The following is a 16,415-nucleotide window of genomic DNA, read 5'->3' as shown; positions in this document are numbered from 1 at the left end:
TACATGAGATTCTTAAGATCAGAAATAAACTTTCTTAAGGCGTGCGTGGTAGCAATAACAAGTGCATGAAGAGAAATCGAATAAGCCATTAATCTCGACCCCCAGCCACTACAAGGGGCTTCATCTCTGACCCAGCACTTGGCCGGCCTCGCCAACAAAGGTGGCACTTATCGGCACACGTAATTACACGACTGCACCTCTCTTCCTTAAATGCGGTCCAGCGTCTTGTCAAAAATGATTGACCTCAAAACTGAGCCACGTAATAAATATCCTCCGATAATTCATGGAGCCGAGTCCTTCCTCAGAAGCCAACGGTCGCTCAGCCACTCCAGAAATTCCCAACATTTTATGGAACCCGGAAGTTCATTACCCCATTCACAAGATCCCGCCACTGGTCCCTACCCCCGAGCCAGATGAATCCAGTCCATACCACCCCATCCTATTTCTCCAAGATCAATTTTAATATTATCCTCCCACGTAGTCTAGGTCTTCCTAGTGGTCTCTTTCCTTCTGGTTTGCCCACCAGAACCCTGCATGCATTTCTCTTCTGTCCCATTCGGGCTACATGCCCTGCCCATCTCGTCCTCCTCGACTTGAACAGTCTAATTATATATCAGTACGCACCTTTCTCCAGCCTCCTAGCAATTCACCCCTTTTAGGTCCAAATATCCTCCTCAGCACCCATTTTTCATTCCTTACGAGTCGGTAGTTTGAAGTAGCTTCAGGAGTTGAGTGAACCTTAAGGCCACGAGTCGTTATATTAACTGCAGAAGTCGATAAAGTCGTGAAACGATTGAAAAAATAAATAAACTTCACAATTCTACCCTCAACCGCAACTGCTCATTACCTCTGGAAGTTAAATGCGCTGTTTAAATGGAACAATTCCGGGGTCTAAGCAAGGACGGCGAGGTTCAGGCTGAATATCCCGGAAACCTCGTCATCCCTTGTTCCAGAGAGCCACAACATTTCTCAACATGAACGAAACGTGTCCATAAAGCAGCAACCCCTTCTTTTTTATACATGTTTCGTGAAAACTCATCGAGCGAGAAGGCGGCGTGGGAGGGATGACGTATAGGGTAGTTTGTTCACCACGATCTCTCTAGTCTACCCTTCCAGGCGCAATGAAGAGATCACGTGACCTGGTGTAGACTATCGACCACTGTCATGTGACAGGCGTTGCTACGGGCGACGCGCAGTGGAGGGGCGGAGGAGCGGTTTGGGCTGGGTTTTTGGGTTTCACCCCCGAGACTTGTGTCCGAGCCAGTTCCAGCAACACCGGAGGGGCACGAGACCCCAAGTCGTGTGGTGAAGTGAGAGCTTCCCGTCCGAAGTCATCAGTTCGACACCAATGTTCCGCGAAAAGCAGGCGTTTGTCGCAGTGACGTCACAACACAACTATATATGAATGTACGCTTTAGGAAATAACGTTTGAATAGACCAAGTATCAGTTGTTGGTTTTTTAAGCGGAGGTGCGAATTTTTGAATAAAAGTGAAACTGTCTTATATTGATTTTTTTTGGGGCGGCAGTCTTCACCCCCGCCCCCAAAGTCGCGTGATCGAACGCAGTCGCCATACTGATTCATGTTACAAACTTGAAATGTTTTAGGTTACTGTAGAGAGAGAGAGAGGACCATTGCACTGATAAGCAGAGGCCCGCGTGTTTACTGTTTGGCTTCGCATGACATGAAGTGATCTAGGCGAGGCATTCGCATTCAAAAAATAGAAAACAAGGGGGGAAGCGACAGGAAACAGGACTGTGGTGCACCTAGAACAGTGCGTGACGTCATACAGGTCCTTGTATAACAGCAGAATGTAGGAATGTAACAAATTTCAACTCAATCCGGTTTTATATTTTGAAAAGAATCGCAGTCCAATTTCCGGGTGCTAACGTTTACGGATTTGCGACTGTGATTTTTCAAAGACGGTGCATGCATTGAATCTGTTCTCTCCACGTCGCGGTCGATTTGTGGAAACTGAAGCCATAACGAATGTCTGAAAGCGAGAAGAAGTGTCGTCCCCTGCTGGCCGCCATATTGATTCTACAAATATCAGGTTAGTCGCCAACAGCACAGTATTTTATAGAACGTAGAAGGTAAACTGCGATGGGAACGAATTTCAAAGTGCCACTTGCTCAAAGAAAAACTTTGAGTGAATAAGACAAGGCTTAATGTCACAGGAACGAAAATAATACAAAGGGCTGGACTGTAGGTACCGGTTTACCTCTCGGTAAATAATTTCTACTATAAATGTTGTTGGTTTTGGAAAAGAGAGAAGAAACATCAAACTGAGCGATTTTGCTTTCCAATATTCCATACCAATAAGCAGGAGCCTGAAAGTCACATCTCTTAGGACATCCGGGCACTGAGGGAGAACGCACCATCGGCCGCCGCACTCGTGTTCCCACTAAGACGACGTCTCTAATGCCTTAGACGAGACAGGGGGTCCATCGTGCCGGCACCGTGGTTCTCTTGAAGGTGCTGTGCCAAGTGGTGGCAGCGACGTACTGCGGCGGTAAAATGGGAACGGTGTTGAGCTTCAGCCCTCGCGAGAGGCGCCCTGTCTACACCAGCAACAGCGGTGGTGAGTTCACGCTCAACAACTTCAGCTACGAGCAACTTAACAACGCCAAGAACCGCGAGAACAAGGGCGTCACGGCGGCAGTCGGCGTCGCCAACAACACGACCAACCCTAACAACCACCACAACGCCACAAACAACCACAACAACATCAACAACAACAACGAGAATGCCAGAATCATCTCTGAGAAAAATGCGCTTGAGAAGAACTTCAAGAAGCATTCGCTGTTCATCAACACGCTCAGCTGGAAGCGATTCTCGACGACAAACAACAACAAAAAGAAGTTGGACAACAAGAACAAGAACCTGTCGGTCTTCCGACAGCCGCTGGTGGACAACATCCACCCGCTTGTGGTGGACAAGAACAAAAACATCCAGAAGGCGGCGGCCATCTCCTGCTACTACCCAACCGCCAACAAGTCCTCGGCATCCTCCACAACCATCAGCACCAGCACCACGACGACGACGACGACGTCGGGTACGACCGCGGCCTCAGGCAGCCTCGACATCGTCCGCGCCAACAACGCCAACAACAACACGAACCAGCAGTGCGACAAACTGGCGCCCAAGGCGGCGTTGCTGCCGAACCTGGCAGTGAGTCAGCAGCAAGCACAGCCTCAGCACGGCCCGCCTAAGAAGACGGTGATCCACGCATCGACGTCAGAGCTGCTCAAGTGTCTGGGGATCTACCTGCACTCCAAGTGCTACCGCCTCAAGGACTTCCAGGCCGGCGACGCCGTCATGTGGCTACGGACCGTGGACAGGAGTCTGCTGTTGCAAGGTTGGCAGGTGAGCACCTCCATCACGGGTCTTTGCTGCCCGGCTTGGAAACAAATTCCCTCCCCTCTTCTTATAGAAACCTCATGTCCGTCACGGCACTAGATTCTAACCTGAGCCAGATAAATCCAATTCACTTCATCTGGTATACAATCCATTTTAATATTATCGTCCCATCCAAGTCCACGTCTCACAAACGGTCTCATCTCTTCACATTCTCCAAACTCTCGGTCTTCTTATCCACCCCAAAGCACAAAAACAACTCATTTTGCAATTCTCTCCAGCCTCCTGCCCCGTCACCCCCCCCCCTCTCAGGTCCACCCTCAACCTCTGTTCTTCACTTAATATGAGGGACCAAATTTTATACCTTAAAAATGACAACGTAAAATTATAGTTTATTTACATATTACCTCAATCTTTGCGTTTTCAGACAGAATAAACTGCATGCGTTCTCCTATTTCAAACTGCTCTTAATTTGACAGTAAATAAATTTCGATTTCTTATCAATCCATTTAAACTTTGCCATACTGCCGAGGGAGTTATTGGCTAATCTTCTGCTGGCCGGACATCAACGCAATGCACGACGAACTTATTTATTAACCACGTCCACACCAAACTGTAAGTAGGCCTACTTGCATTATCAGTTACATTACATCCATTTCACACTTCAAACCTCCATTCTGTAAAAGCGTGTTAAATAATGATGGCTCCCAGACCTTTTAATCATGCGATCTTTAAACTAAAATGTAGTGTGCTTTCTGTCAGGAATTTCCACAACGAAAAAGCATAATCCGAGGAAATACGTCAGCTCTTATTACTCCGGTGTTTGGCATTTTACAAAATGCCAGTCTCACACGTCACAGCGCGCATTAAACCACGATCTGTGAGGTATCGCGAGTCCGCTAGTCAAGACCCTTTAGTAATCAGGAGCGCAAATTTCACACCCACGCAAATAAGTGGGTAGAGTAATCGTTTAGATACAGTGATTTTTAATATTTAATCAATACCTTCCGACATACAATTACAGAATCGATATTTATACGAATGACAATTTACATTTATAGATTTCGCCCGCGAGACACAAAATAAGCCGCTCGTGCCGACATACAATTCTGAGCGACAAAACCTCCGCAAACACCAATTTCGGCTGCCATTACAAGATGCCACGCCCTCAGACGAAAGGCAAGAAAATTCAGAAAACTCAGGTCCTCCCACTGGGAACGACGTCAGAGCAGAATCAGTCGCAGGGTCAGGGGCTACTCCCACCCACACCATGGCTGATCTCCGAATGTCACTGAAAGACCTTCAGGTTTACTTACGTTTCGGACGCAATGGCAACGCGCAGCCACTATTAATATTATCCCATCTATTCACCACTTTACTTCTATGTACCTAAGACAAACCTTGCCCCTGAGGTACGTAGTGCAGCAACTATTTATTTATTTATATATATTTATTATTATTATATGTGGATAAAGAATCCCAGCAATCCACATTGTATTACATAGTTAAAATCCTCCAGAATCGATAAACTTTCTCAACATATTTATTTTAATTTGTCCTGAATACCCAGAGATAAATGCGGTATATTAAAATATGTGAAGCGATTATAATAGTACGAAATCTACTTAGACTGATCAAAACATGGCTTCACGTCAAGTTGGGTTCATAAAAACTTCAACTAACGCGTTCATTACTTGGTTCTGAGGCGCCCAGTGACGAGCGTGTTGCATCAGTGAGCAATTATAGAACCTATTCATTACACGACTTACTTTAACGACATCCAGCCAAGACACTTCACGGCGCAATAGACCAACAGACATTTCTATTCACATGGACGTGAAAAGCAAAAATCCTACATCTTACAATTATTTAATTAATTAATTAATTAGTTGTCTTTCCACATACAAACAAAAAAAAATCTTAATTTCCTTCACGGCGCTGCTTCGTAATTGACAGGTCCCCGGTTCGAAACTAGGCAAAGAGACGAGCTATTTTGACTAAAGCGTTTCGCGGTATTCCTCAGTCCCTTCTGGTAAATGTTGGGATACTGCCTTCAAACAGGCCACGACCGACTATCCACAGTGCACAACAACGCTGTTTTATGATTCACTGCAGTGTTCCGTAGTTCGTAAAAACGTCAGCTGATTTTTCTTTAATTTTTGCCATCTCTAGGCTTACTATTTCGCTTTCAATAATTCACAGAGACGCATCTGCATAGTGGGCAGGCTCCGCGAATTAATTCATTTGCGTTGTTTTTATTATGAACGTGGGCATGACACAGGGGGGGGGGGGCTGCAGCGGCTGATACGTCATGTGGGAGGGCGTCGCCATGGCGACGAATGGCGTCCATCATTACTGGTCCCTGTTAAGACAATCTAAAAAAAAAAAAGGCTACAGATGACGCACACCCATAAAAATGTTCATTTCTCAGTCGACGGAAAACAAGTCCTCACTTGTCCTACGAAATACTTCACATCTGAACATAAGAACGCGTGTTTACCCGCCTCTTTGTTGTGCTGAGTCATGTCGAGCGTGAAAACAGTCTACAGACGGTCTGCAAATAGAACCTAATCACACCGTGATTGCGCTATATTAGGCGAGGAATCCCTACATCTGCGATAGTACGAAGTACGATGACGTCACCGGAATGATCCACGATTAAGATCGCTCCCAGGACTTGGCGATGCGGCTTTAAAATCATTTGGAAGGTTCTTAACTAAATAAACAAACAGCACATACGCCTGTTATCTGATAACCATTTATGTAATGTCATATTCCGTGCAATTATAATTCCACTGGGCGTTAAATGTCGCTCATATACAGGCTTTTCGAATGCAATTACATCGATTTTAGTGAGTTAGGACCCAGAAATGCGTACTTGTTACAAGTTACCACGACAACCGATACCCTCTACCATCTAAGCCTCAAAATCCTCTTACTTTTTAAAAGAGTCGTATAAAGCTGATCGTGAGAGTTGGTATTTATCTCCAGTTACACCTTCCTCGGTGTGTCAGTCTCTGCAACGCGGACCGTGTCATGAGAACATGGCGGGTTACCAACAGAACGGGAGTCAGCGGCTACTCAGTAATCCGGTTTCGTCCTTCCGGTAATCAACGTGAAATCTGACGCACGAAGAAGTGAATTAATGAAGTCTCCTTCATGACTGGAGTAAATACGGACGAAGCTCGCAACTCTGTTCGCAGTTCCTCATTTCAATACGTTAGGCGCCTCGGTTGTTTTTGTTGATGCTTCATTGCTCATCCCGGTTACACAATCGGAGGCTTGTCAATCAATCATTGAAAATTATCCATCTCCGTTACTCCAGGGTACACCACTGCAAAATAACTCGTTAAAAGCGGCCGGCGTTTACGACAAACTTCAGTGTCAATAAACCAAAATATATGAGGACGTTTTCGGGAATTAAGTACCTACTCAACTCAAGTATTTAACTAAGCAATTAAGTGTAATTCATTCGTGCATGGTGTTAAACGCAAACCACGTGCCGGTCAGGCCGCTAGCCGAGGAAGGTACAGTCAGGAAATGGGACCTCGTACGATACGATACAGCATCTCCTACTTCGCTGTGATAACTGGCGGTTAGAAATGCGCAAATCCTTTGTCGCAATCGACGAATCACTTTGAAACGGGTGTTCCTCCTCTCAGACCCGATGTCTTGTCCGCGTTCTTACCCAGTACATCCGCCGCGGCTTCATTTAAGGTACTACGCCCGCACTTGACCGGAAGTACTGACAAAAGCCGCGCAAATGCTAAGGACAGACAGTCTTCCGGCCGAGATTTCAAGCCTGGACATCCCGATATTGTAGAAAGACAGACAATCCCTAAAATGGAATCGACGAGTAGAGAAACAGTTGTCGTAAAGTGGACAGGGTGGTATAGCAAATATCCGCTGCTCATGTATACGAAAACCGCGTATAATTTTTATCACACGATTAATTTCACTCCAGTAACTTCAAATGCCGAGGGAAACCAAGCCCTGCTGATGACGGCGACTGTCATGGCGAGCCACGTTCAATGCCGTGGACATACGAATGAGTGTATCTCATTCCACTCCATTTACCTACAGGTTCTTACTATGAACAGCGTTCCCGTGAATCCGCTGGAACTAGCCCCCGTCAGTCAATCAACACCCCGGTCTATGAACACGACGTATCAGACCCACATCGAACAAAACCCCGAAGTTTCAGCATCGCAAACACGAGCACGAATGAAAAAAATGTGTTCCAGTGGCGATCACATAGTTCCTAGTAGAAACTGACAGACATCTCACAGGTTCCTACTGCCTCCATTATCAGGTCAACGAGACTACGCGGCGCAACGTCGCCATATTCGAGAGGCCCTAAAACCTCATCGCTATTTACAAAAACCTTTTGGGGGAAATTTTTAATTTTTCGCTGATGTTCCTGTGTCCCTATTTAAAAATATATTCCCCATTATCCAGTTATTTAACAGGACGAACCCCTTGCGTTCCTGGGCCTGCGCTGCATTCAAAGGCGTACACGGCGTAAACGGCCTACATATCACTGACCTGTAATGAATGTGGCCAGATGACGTCGCTGTAAAGATTTTCCACATCCTAAAGACGCCCGTCTGGCAGAACCGGAGATGAAGAACATTTTAAGTAATGTTTCATGTTCCCGAGCGCCAGTCGCCGTGGGGCGAGTGACAAACTTTTGAAACCAAAAACTCGACACCACAGAAATGTCCCATAGGACAAGTAATCTGATGATGATGATGATGATGATGACGGGAAAGGAGTAAAGAATATTATACACGCCCTTGTACTTTTCCTTTAAGGCTGATGTTGTCGAGGGCGATTGAATCAAATATAAGAGATGGGCAGGAAATGTAGCGCGAAATTTATTTGCAGAAACCTGACAGGACGAGGCCGTCTGGGAGGACTAGCTCTAGTCTGAATTCACGACAGGATCTTCGTGAACACGGCGGCTTCCTGAAGCAAGGAAGAGCTACTTCTGGTTGGAATACGAACAGGCTTCGTATATTCCAAGTAAAATAAACAGCAAAAATCAAATTCAATAAAAACATCAGATTCATTATTCAAGCCATTGCATCAAACAACTTATATTCAACTGTAACAACCATAACACTTACACGGGACGCCTAAATACAACATAAATTTTTATACACCATTTTCTAGATTATGAGTAACATTTAAAGCGCTCCAGGAGATGAAAACCCAGTTCATTTTATGGTGGATACTGTATTGTTCTGGGAACAGGTTCCATCGAGATATTTGCTCTGATAAATTTTGCAGAGAGATCGATGCACACAATCTACTCCGTCAACATCGAATAGATTTTCCATTTCGGGATAAAGTACGAGTGTGTGCATTGGGAATGGATTAGCCACGAAAAGACGGGAAAACTGAACAGACGCTGTGTGGGAGAAATGGATCTTAACAGACACCCACACACACACGCCAAAAAAAAAAAGAGAGGGCTATGCCACGTAAATTTCTGGCGAAATTGGGGACGCGGTATTCCTGCTATCCGAAATCGTGGTCTTACTCAGCCATTCGACATTTTAAAATAGGCCACGGGGTTTTAGTTAGCATGGTAGTCCTTTGGGGTGCTGGATTCCGTCACAATTAAAGCTTTTATAATAAAAGTTCTATATTTTCCCAGCTTTCGCCATGTAACAGCATTAGCGCAGTCCCATGACCGCGGGTACACAGTATCCGAGAGAATGTCTTGTTGGTCGCGATCACAAATTGAATTACAAGCCTCCACAACAGCGTTCATATCCATAATCTGATTTCGAGTCGTACAACGCTGCCCTGTTAGAATCAATGTCCACGTGATGGGGGAGCAAATCGGGCAGTTTGTTTATGAAAAAGATATTCTGGATGTGCCGCTCGCTGGACCTCGATTCAAAAGTCCAACAAATTCTAATGTTCCGAGGCATGAAGAAATACACCATTTTCCTTCCGGTGAATTACGAGAATATTTAAATGGCTAGCTCTGTCAACACAAAGACGACCTTTAACGTAGTTTGTAACAAACCGCCAGCTGAATCGAATACACACACCAAAACCCTTCCCCTAAGTTCGATTTTAATTGACTTCCGACTTCCATGTCGAAGTCTGTCTTCAAAGTGCCCATTTCTCAGGAAAGGAAACAGCGAAACACGAATTTCCTAAGGCGACTAAAATTAATCCAGCAACCTTCTGAAAAATCTCCTTTCCCCGCCCTGCACCTTCGAACGCGCACTTCAAAGACGACCTCAGTGCATTTATCGACTATCAAGAAAAGCTTAGCAGCATTTTACAAAAGCAGCCGATTCCAAAACATAATTCCAGCAAGAATACCTCACGATACTTCTCTCAAAATGAGAACGAGATCACAGAGCCTCTGCCCCCGCGTCCCTGTCTCTAGACTCCCACCATAATCGATACACTCCGCCATCAGCGGGCCAGACGAGTCCATTCTGAGAACAAAATAAGGGATGGAGGGTTGTGCCATAATCACAAATTGTGACCTGAATAAACTCGGAAATGTGTGCTGATAACGTACAGATGTGTCACGTTAGTCCTCCGCAAGGCCGCATCTAAATTCAGAGACACTAAAAGGATTTTACGACGCCAGTTTAAAGACACCGGAGATTGTGTTGCGGGCCGCATCTGCCCCCTACAGTCAATTTTTATGTTTAGAGCATCGGCGTGTTTTGCTACGGTCCAAATGAGGTCGATGAAATGCCTTATTTTGCTCTCCCTGAGCCGGGTTTATGAACAAGACATTATTATTTGCCGTAATCTGGACGATCAGGTTTTAATTCTCCGGCAGGGACAATTTTTCCCTTCGTCTCCCCATCAAAAACCTCTCTGGTTGCTGATTACGCTACAATAAAACTGGTACCGAAAGTAAAGGAGGCCGGAGCGTGATGTTGCCCACTCATCTTCAAATACCGCCTACGCCAAATTACCTTCACTGCATTGGTTAGGTTAGGTTAGGTTAGGTTAGGTTAAATAACCATGTCCACATGACAAGCACATATCATGAACTTGCTAAGGCTAACAAAATCTAATATCGTCTCGGGTTCGATTCCCGGCGGTGCCCGAATTTATAACTTGTGTTGGGCAAGGCCGTGGTCTAGGCAACACGGAGTTTTCCTCCGTGGCATCCCAACAATTACTCCATTCACACACAGAAGAAGGCAATGGCAAACCACTTCTGGATCATCTGCCAAGAACGTATATGAACAGGTCCCAGTCCGAGAAAAGGATGGAAGGATCCTGTTCATATGGACCTGTCGTCAGACAGAACACTAATAATAAAAAAAAGACTATTACAAGAGAAATTTTCTTACAACAGTTTAGCAATGTAATCTCTAAGAGTCTGGGTTGTAGCGGCCATTTTGTCAAGAACAAACCGTTAAGAGCAGATGTGCTACTGCAGAAGAACGTCGTTCGGAAAAACCTGCCTTGGGAACTGAAATGCATCCCCACTAGTTTGTTGGTTGGTTTATCGCTGTAAACAAGAGGACAGACAAATTTACTTCCGCGGAATGATTCCCAAGCGCTCGCGGTTAGATCGCTGTAGTGCAAGGTAAAACCGTGGCCCGGAGGAAACCGACATCCGGATATCTGACAGATACGAAACGAAATTAAACTAGCCCGACGTCGTTTAGCGACACGTCTCATCGAAACCCGTGCTCTGTGTGTTACAGGACGTGGCGTTCATCAACCCCGCGAACGTGGTATTCGTGTATATGCTGGTGCGAGAGTTGGTCCACGAAGATGACGTGGACTGCGAGCAGGACCTGCAGGCCGTCGTGCTAACCTGCCTCTACCTGTCTTACTCGTACATGGGCAACGAGATTTCGTACCCGCTCAAACCCTTCCTCGTGGAGGACAACAAGGACAAGTTCTGGGACCGCTGTCTGCTCATCGTGAACCGGCTGAGTCACAACATGCTACGCATCAACGCGGAGCCCGGCTATTTCACCGAGATCTTCACGGAGCTGAAGGCGTGCGGAACCAACGCCGGCATTACCACGAGCTGCGTGGGGGCGGCGGGCTCCACGGCAGCTTGACCGCCTTCCTCAACTTTCATCGTCAGACTGACAGTAGCCAAGAGCATCGGCAGTCCCCACTGCAAACAGTATGTTACCACCCTGTGACCGAGGTTCTTCGACAGGCCGACCGGGTGTTACCACTTTGAGACCCGGGCCGGGGAGATACATATTCGTCGCCCCAACAGAATAATTTTGCGTCTGAATATCGTACTGCACGGACATGTAGGTCTTGGTCTGAGATAATAATACGGAACGCTAATTTCTGCGTATAGAAAAATTAAAATCCCCCCCCCCACCCCGAAATACAAGTGATTACATTTCTCATCTCCACATTTCCGCTGTAAAGGAAATACTCTCCCTCAAAACCTACATTGTCATGATTAAATGGATCTGCAGATTGTGACAATGTACACCCTAATATCCATAAATAATTTGAAAAAAAAAACAACTAAACGGTTGGTTCGTGTATTAAACGACGCTGTATTGGCTGAAAACGTCGTAAGGTGTCAAATGACGTAATAAACTTAAAAGCAGCAAAGTCTGAAGTGGTCGCGGTCAGTTCAAACACAATGTCTTCAAACCCTAATTAATTATCGAGGAAAACCACGACGAGCCTCCGTCTGGACAGAGGGTCAATTTCTACCACCAAGTTGGGCGGATACCACTGATACAGCAGTTAAATTCACTTCTAATTCCATCGCTAGCATTGAGCCACGGTCGGGCTTCAAACCTCTGAAAGAGCAGTATTTTCCAGAGCTGCTGTACCAACATTTTTCCCTTCACGAAGACATCTGATCGGTTTCCAAAGAGCAAAGTAATGTGCAATTACTTGGAGATTAAAAATGTAGCTACTAAGAATTAAGGGTTGTTAACAACCCCCTAAGTACCTTACTTCGTTAAAGCTGCTCAGTCTGTGGGACGTCTTCGATTCGATCTCCAATTCTCGGATCTCATAAAAAATATTTATTTTTTTAGGATCATCTCTCCCGGCTGTCATGTCGCGAACCGACTTGCGTGCAAATATAAAATCCGACTGATAGTTTTTAATTTACTCTGACGAACTAACTAACTAGACGGCTTTGGTTAATTCGGTGATAAAACTCTTGAACAAAACTTACTCAAAATATTAATATACTCTTTGGTCTATATTTTCGCGTCTTTGTGTCTATTCAATGATGAATTATACTTTAAGCAAAGTCATCCCCGACACAACCCTCTGAGTTCACAACACCAAGACATTCACGAACGTAATGTCACAAAAACGAACCACAAGCTTCAGGGGAAAAGGGAAATTAATTTCATACTCGTAAGACTTGAGGTTCTCACAGCGGTGAGTATGAAGATATCCGTGTTCTGGGTTATTGCGCTGTGTAGTCTGGTCGATGTTAACCAACGTTTCAGAGGTCATACTGCCTCCGTCATCAGGGCGATGAATCGCCCTGATGACGGAGGCAGTATGACCTCTGAAACGTTGGTTAACATCGACCAGACTACACAGCGCAATAACCCAGAAGACGGATATCTTCAATTTCATACTCATATGTCGTCTAAGTATTTTTATTATTTTCCAAGAAACCACGAATCTCCAAAAAAAAAAAATCACTTATCCTCTTATTAAGTGGGTCTAAAAGAGTTAACCCACCCGTAGCCAAATGGTCATAAAATGTAATTTTCCATTTCTGTAATCGCCGGCTTCTGTTTACAAAACAGGAAATAATACCAATTTTTTTTCCAATCAGGACGAGAGAATCTCTAGTTGGTTCTGGAGATTCACATCCTGGGATAGGCCAAGTTCGGAACTGTTTCTCAGAACACGTAAACCTTGAATAATTCTCAAAGTAAAGTGCCAACAAGCTTCTCTGTAGACAAACCGAGCAGTGAGTTTTCTATCCGATATACAAACACTCCATTTCTACAAGGCATTTTATCGTGGTTTTCGTAGTTACCCCTTTTACGTCATAAAGCAACACTTCCACTGGTGTCTAACACGCAGATGACTGCCATCGACTTTAGTTGTACATAGCGAATTATTTATTACATTGAGACAAATAAAAAAAGGTAAAATGCACATGTAGCTTAAAAATCACCAGTTTCGTAGGATTAAAATGTCGGTCACAGGGCCAACCAACTCTTACGATATTAAAATAATTCTAGAATAGGACAAAATAGTCACAGACATGCGGTGGTCTTTTAGTGTGAAGTGTGCGTATGGCAAATTGCAGTGTCGCTTTTGTATCAACCGTCATGAAGGAGGCAAAACTCAAGAAAAGAAAATTATAGGCTCGTTAATTATTCATTAACTGTAGGCAATAAAGTTTAGAAAATATTCCAACAGAACAAAGAGTGGCTTTCTATCGGAATCTGTGAAACACGTGGCTGATACTGGAATTTATTCGCACCGGAAGCAAAAATTATCAGAACGTTCGAGGGAAAATGGCAAATCAGGGCAGAGCTCCATATTGTTGCTGTGTCGTGACAATAAAACAAAAACGAAAACTCGCGATTTGTTCTTTTTCTGCACCAACAGATGGGAAATGATTTTCCTCGCAGCTTCCAAGCAGCCAAAAAATATATAAAAATATATAAAAAAAATAAAAAATATATTACAACTTCGCATGCAGAGGTGCGTCCTGTCATGTGATAATGTGTGTGTGGGCCGGATTCGTGCAATACTGTGTTGACATTGTTGTATAATTAATTTGTTTGTATATTGCCAATTGTTTTTCAGTTGATGTCTTGTAGGTCAGGTGGGAAGATGTGAGTGTTACGTGATAGCATTGTTATTAATCTAGTCTTTGTGTTTTTGCATCCACAGAACATTTATTTATTTATTTATTTAATTTTAAAAAAATATTAACAACGGACTTCAATTGTGAAAATGCTGTAGGCAAAGCTGATCGACTCATCACGCTAGCGTACAAATAACATAGCAAGCGTGCACTGAGGTCTCTACTTACGTCCACATATCCATTTCGTAGGGCAAGCATCAAAAATGTTAATATACTGAGCCCCAGTCCGCTAAGTTCAGTCAATTAGTTATTTTAGGTCTAAAGAAATCTATTGTCAGGGGCACCAGAATGAGAGAGAGAGACATGGACAATTAAACTGGTATAACAAAGCCATCACAATATTAAAAAAAAATACTCTAAACGAAACTGCCTGTTATTTGTCGAGGGCGCGGGATATATCAAAATATCAAACTGCGATTCCGGGGCTAGAAGTTTTAATCTACGACTGTTAATCCATTAACAAAGTGTGCGTACTCACCGGTAAGATGTCTTCGTCGCCAGCGTGGTGGGCCGATCAGACTTCAGCACCTGCGACAGTTAGAATTAAGGTTAGAATTTAAAAACAAAATAATAATAAAGAGAATTACATGAAAAAGTGTGATAGCTTTTAAAGTATTCACTATTTTATGTGTACGGTTACTAGGCAATCATTGTTAAGTGGATGGTGGGAGTTCTAAACACACTGTATACGCTGTTGTCTCTCGTGCTTCGGACATTTCTGCCACCTCAGAATGTTAAACTTGAATTATACTGAACATGCTTTGTTATTACCCTAACTATAGGTATTTTTAAGTTTCTTCTCAAGAAGCCGTTTCATTCCGTTTCTGCAATGCAGATGAATTGATATAAAAATTGTACGCTGTTGATGACCATGTACTTACATAATATTACATTTTGTATTTCGGCTCTACATTATAATGAAAAATGTGCAGCGAGGAAGGAACTAAAGGCATGCTCAACTTGTTAAGAATAGTGTGTGGATAAATATGGGAGAAAAGTGAACAATTACTGTAAACTGTAGAACGTATCAATACAACATAAAAATTGAGAGTGTGCCTATCTGTACCGCCAACTGGCTTCCCTTAAAACAATAATATTCAAAAGTCAACTCCCTCTTGCATTTCCCTACACAGGCTGACAATCATTCAACAGCTCAATAAATTTCTTGTCATCACGGAACTTCAAAGTTTGTCGCCATCTCCACACAACGCCATCGTTGAACAAATCCTATCCAGTTCAGTCATTCACAACCTATTTCACATAGATTGACTTTAATATTATCCTCCCATCTATGCATATGTTTCCCAGGCACTGTAATAAAATAATATCTGCCCATTCCCACAACATGCCTGCCCCAGGTCAAGCAAATTTATTTATGCCCCATATTTACAACAAGCATAAGAGGAGAGTACACATAATCAAGCCTCTCTCTACAATCTAATTCAGCATGCGGTTGGAGCAATACCAAGAGATCTCTTCCACAAAACACAGAGATACAGCTCCCACAGTGATCGACATAACCTGGCTGAGAAGAGGCCAAGAATTGTTCCTGCAAGTTACTTAAATGATTGGTAATCGATATCACGCAAGGCTATACCATATCCAGTTCCAATCTGACCTTACATTCAACCACCTTACAGTAATAGTCCCCTGAGACCATAAATCACTAACTTGGACTCTGAGACTAACTATCACAAAAGCAAAGGATGTAGAACATGTCATAATACAAATACACAACTTATTTCACAAATATATCTACATAAAGCTTAAGAATTTTCAAGTTCCACCCACATGCATTCTATTATTAAGGACATGTAAGTTTTTATTAGCAAAAATATACTAGAGCTTTTTCTGTTGAGACATTTTGTCTAAATCCAAATTGTTCTTCTCCAAGGACGTTGAGTTTACGAAATCATTTACTGTCTTGAGCATAATTTTCTGAAACATTTAAAAAAATATTGTCATCTGCTGGCCTTCTCGTTCTATTAACATTGTGGTTTTACTTTTGAATATTTAAGACTTTCTGGAAACGTTCCTACAGCCATTAAATGATGATGTGACCATGTTCACGCTGTCACTGTATTTGTGTTCTTTCTAAACATTGTGCATTATAAACACAGATAACAGCAGTTTTCAGTAAAACCAATGACTAGAATGTCTGCGTATTTAATGCAACTCTATTAATAATCACTGGATGATTGAGGAATAAAATAAATATT

At 43.6% G+C, this 16,415-nt stretch overlaps 1 protein-coding gene across 2 annotated transcripts; it reads left to right on the top strand.

Moving 5' to 3' along the window:
• Window positions 1-1,224: 1,224 nt before the first annotated feature.
• On the top strand, window positions 1,225-15,244 carry Cdk5alpha (Cdk5 activator-like protein). 2 transcript variants are annotated; one of them, XM_022059824.2, is made up of 3 exons: window positions 1,225-2,052; window positions 2,430-3,365; window positions 11,060-15,244. In XM_022059824.2, the coding sequence occupies exons 2-3, from the start codon at window positions 2,517-2,519 to the stop codon at window positions 11,423-11,425; spliced, it is 1,215 nt and encodes a 404-aa protein (XP_021915516.1). In that variant the 5' UTR covers window positions 1,225-2,052; window positions 2,430-2,516; the 3' UTR covers window positions 11,426-15,244. The 2 variants fall into 2 exon arrangements, with proteins under 2 accessions (XP_021915516.1, XP_087215173.1); XM_087359047.1 differs by having other exon boundaries at window positions 2,326-3,365.
• The last annotated feature ends 1,171 nt before the right edge of the window (window positions 15,245-16,415 follow it).

This window comes from Zootermopsis nevadensis, unplaced genomic scaffold, assembly GCF_977971745.1.
Source record: "Zootermopsis nevadensis isolate Lab colony 2312 unplaced genomic scaffold, Znev_1.0 Znev_ptg000030l, whole genome shotgun sequence".
In the NCBI taxonomy this organism is placed as follows: domain Eukaryota; kingdom Metazoa; phylum Arthropoda; class Insecta; order Blattodea; family Termopsidae; genus Zootermopsis; species Zootermopsis nevadensis.
The sequence above is the reverse complement of the archived record's forward strand: the minus strand, read 5'-3'. Positions and strand labels throughout refer to the sequence as shown.

Excerpts from the sequence above, each read along its gene's own strand:
- Cdk5alpha (XM_022059824.2), top strand. The coding sequence starts at position 2,517 with ATGGGAACGGTGTTGAGCTTCAGCCCTCGCGAGAGGCGCCCTGTCTAC. Across the intron at positions 3,366-11,059 it reads TGCTGTTGCAAGGTTGGCAG|GACGTGGCGTTCATCAACCC; the intron begins GTGAGCACCTCC and ends TGTGTGTTACAG.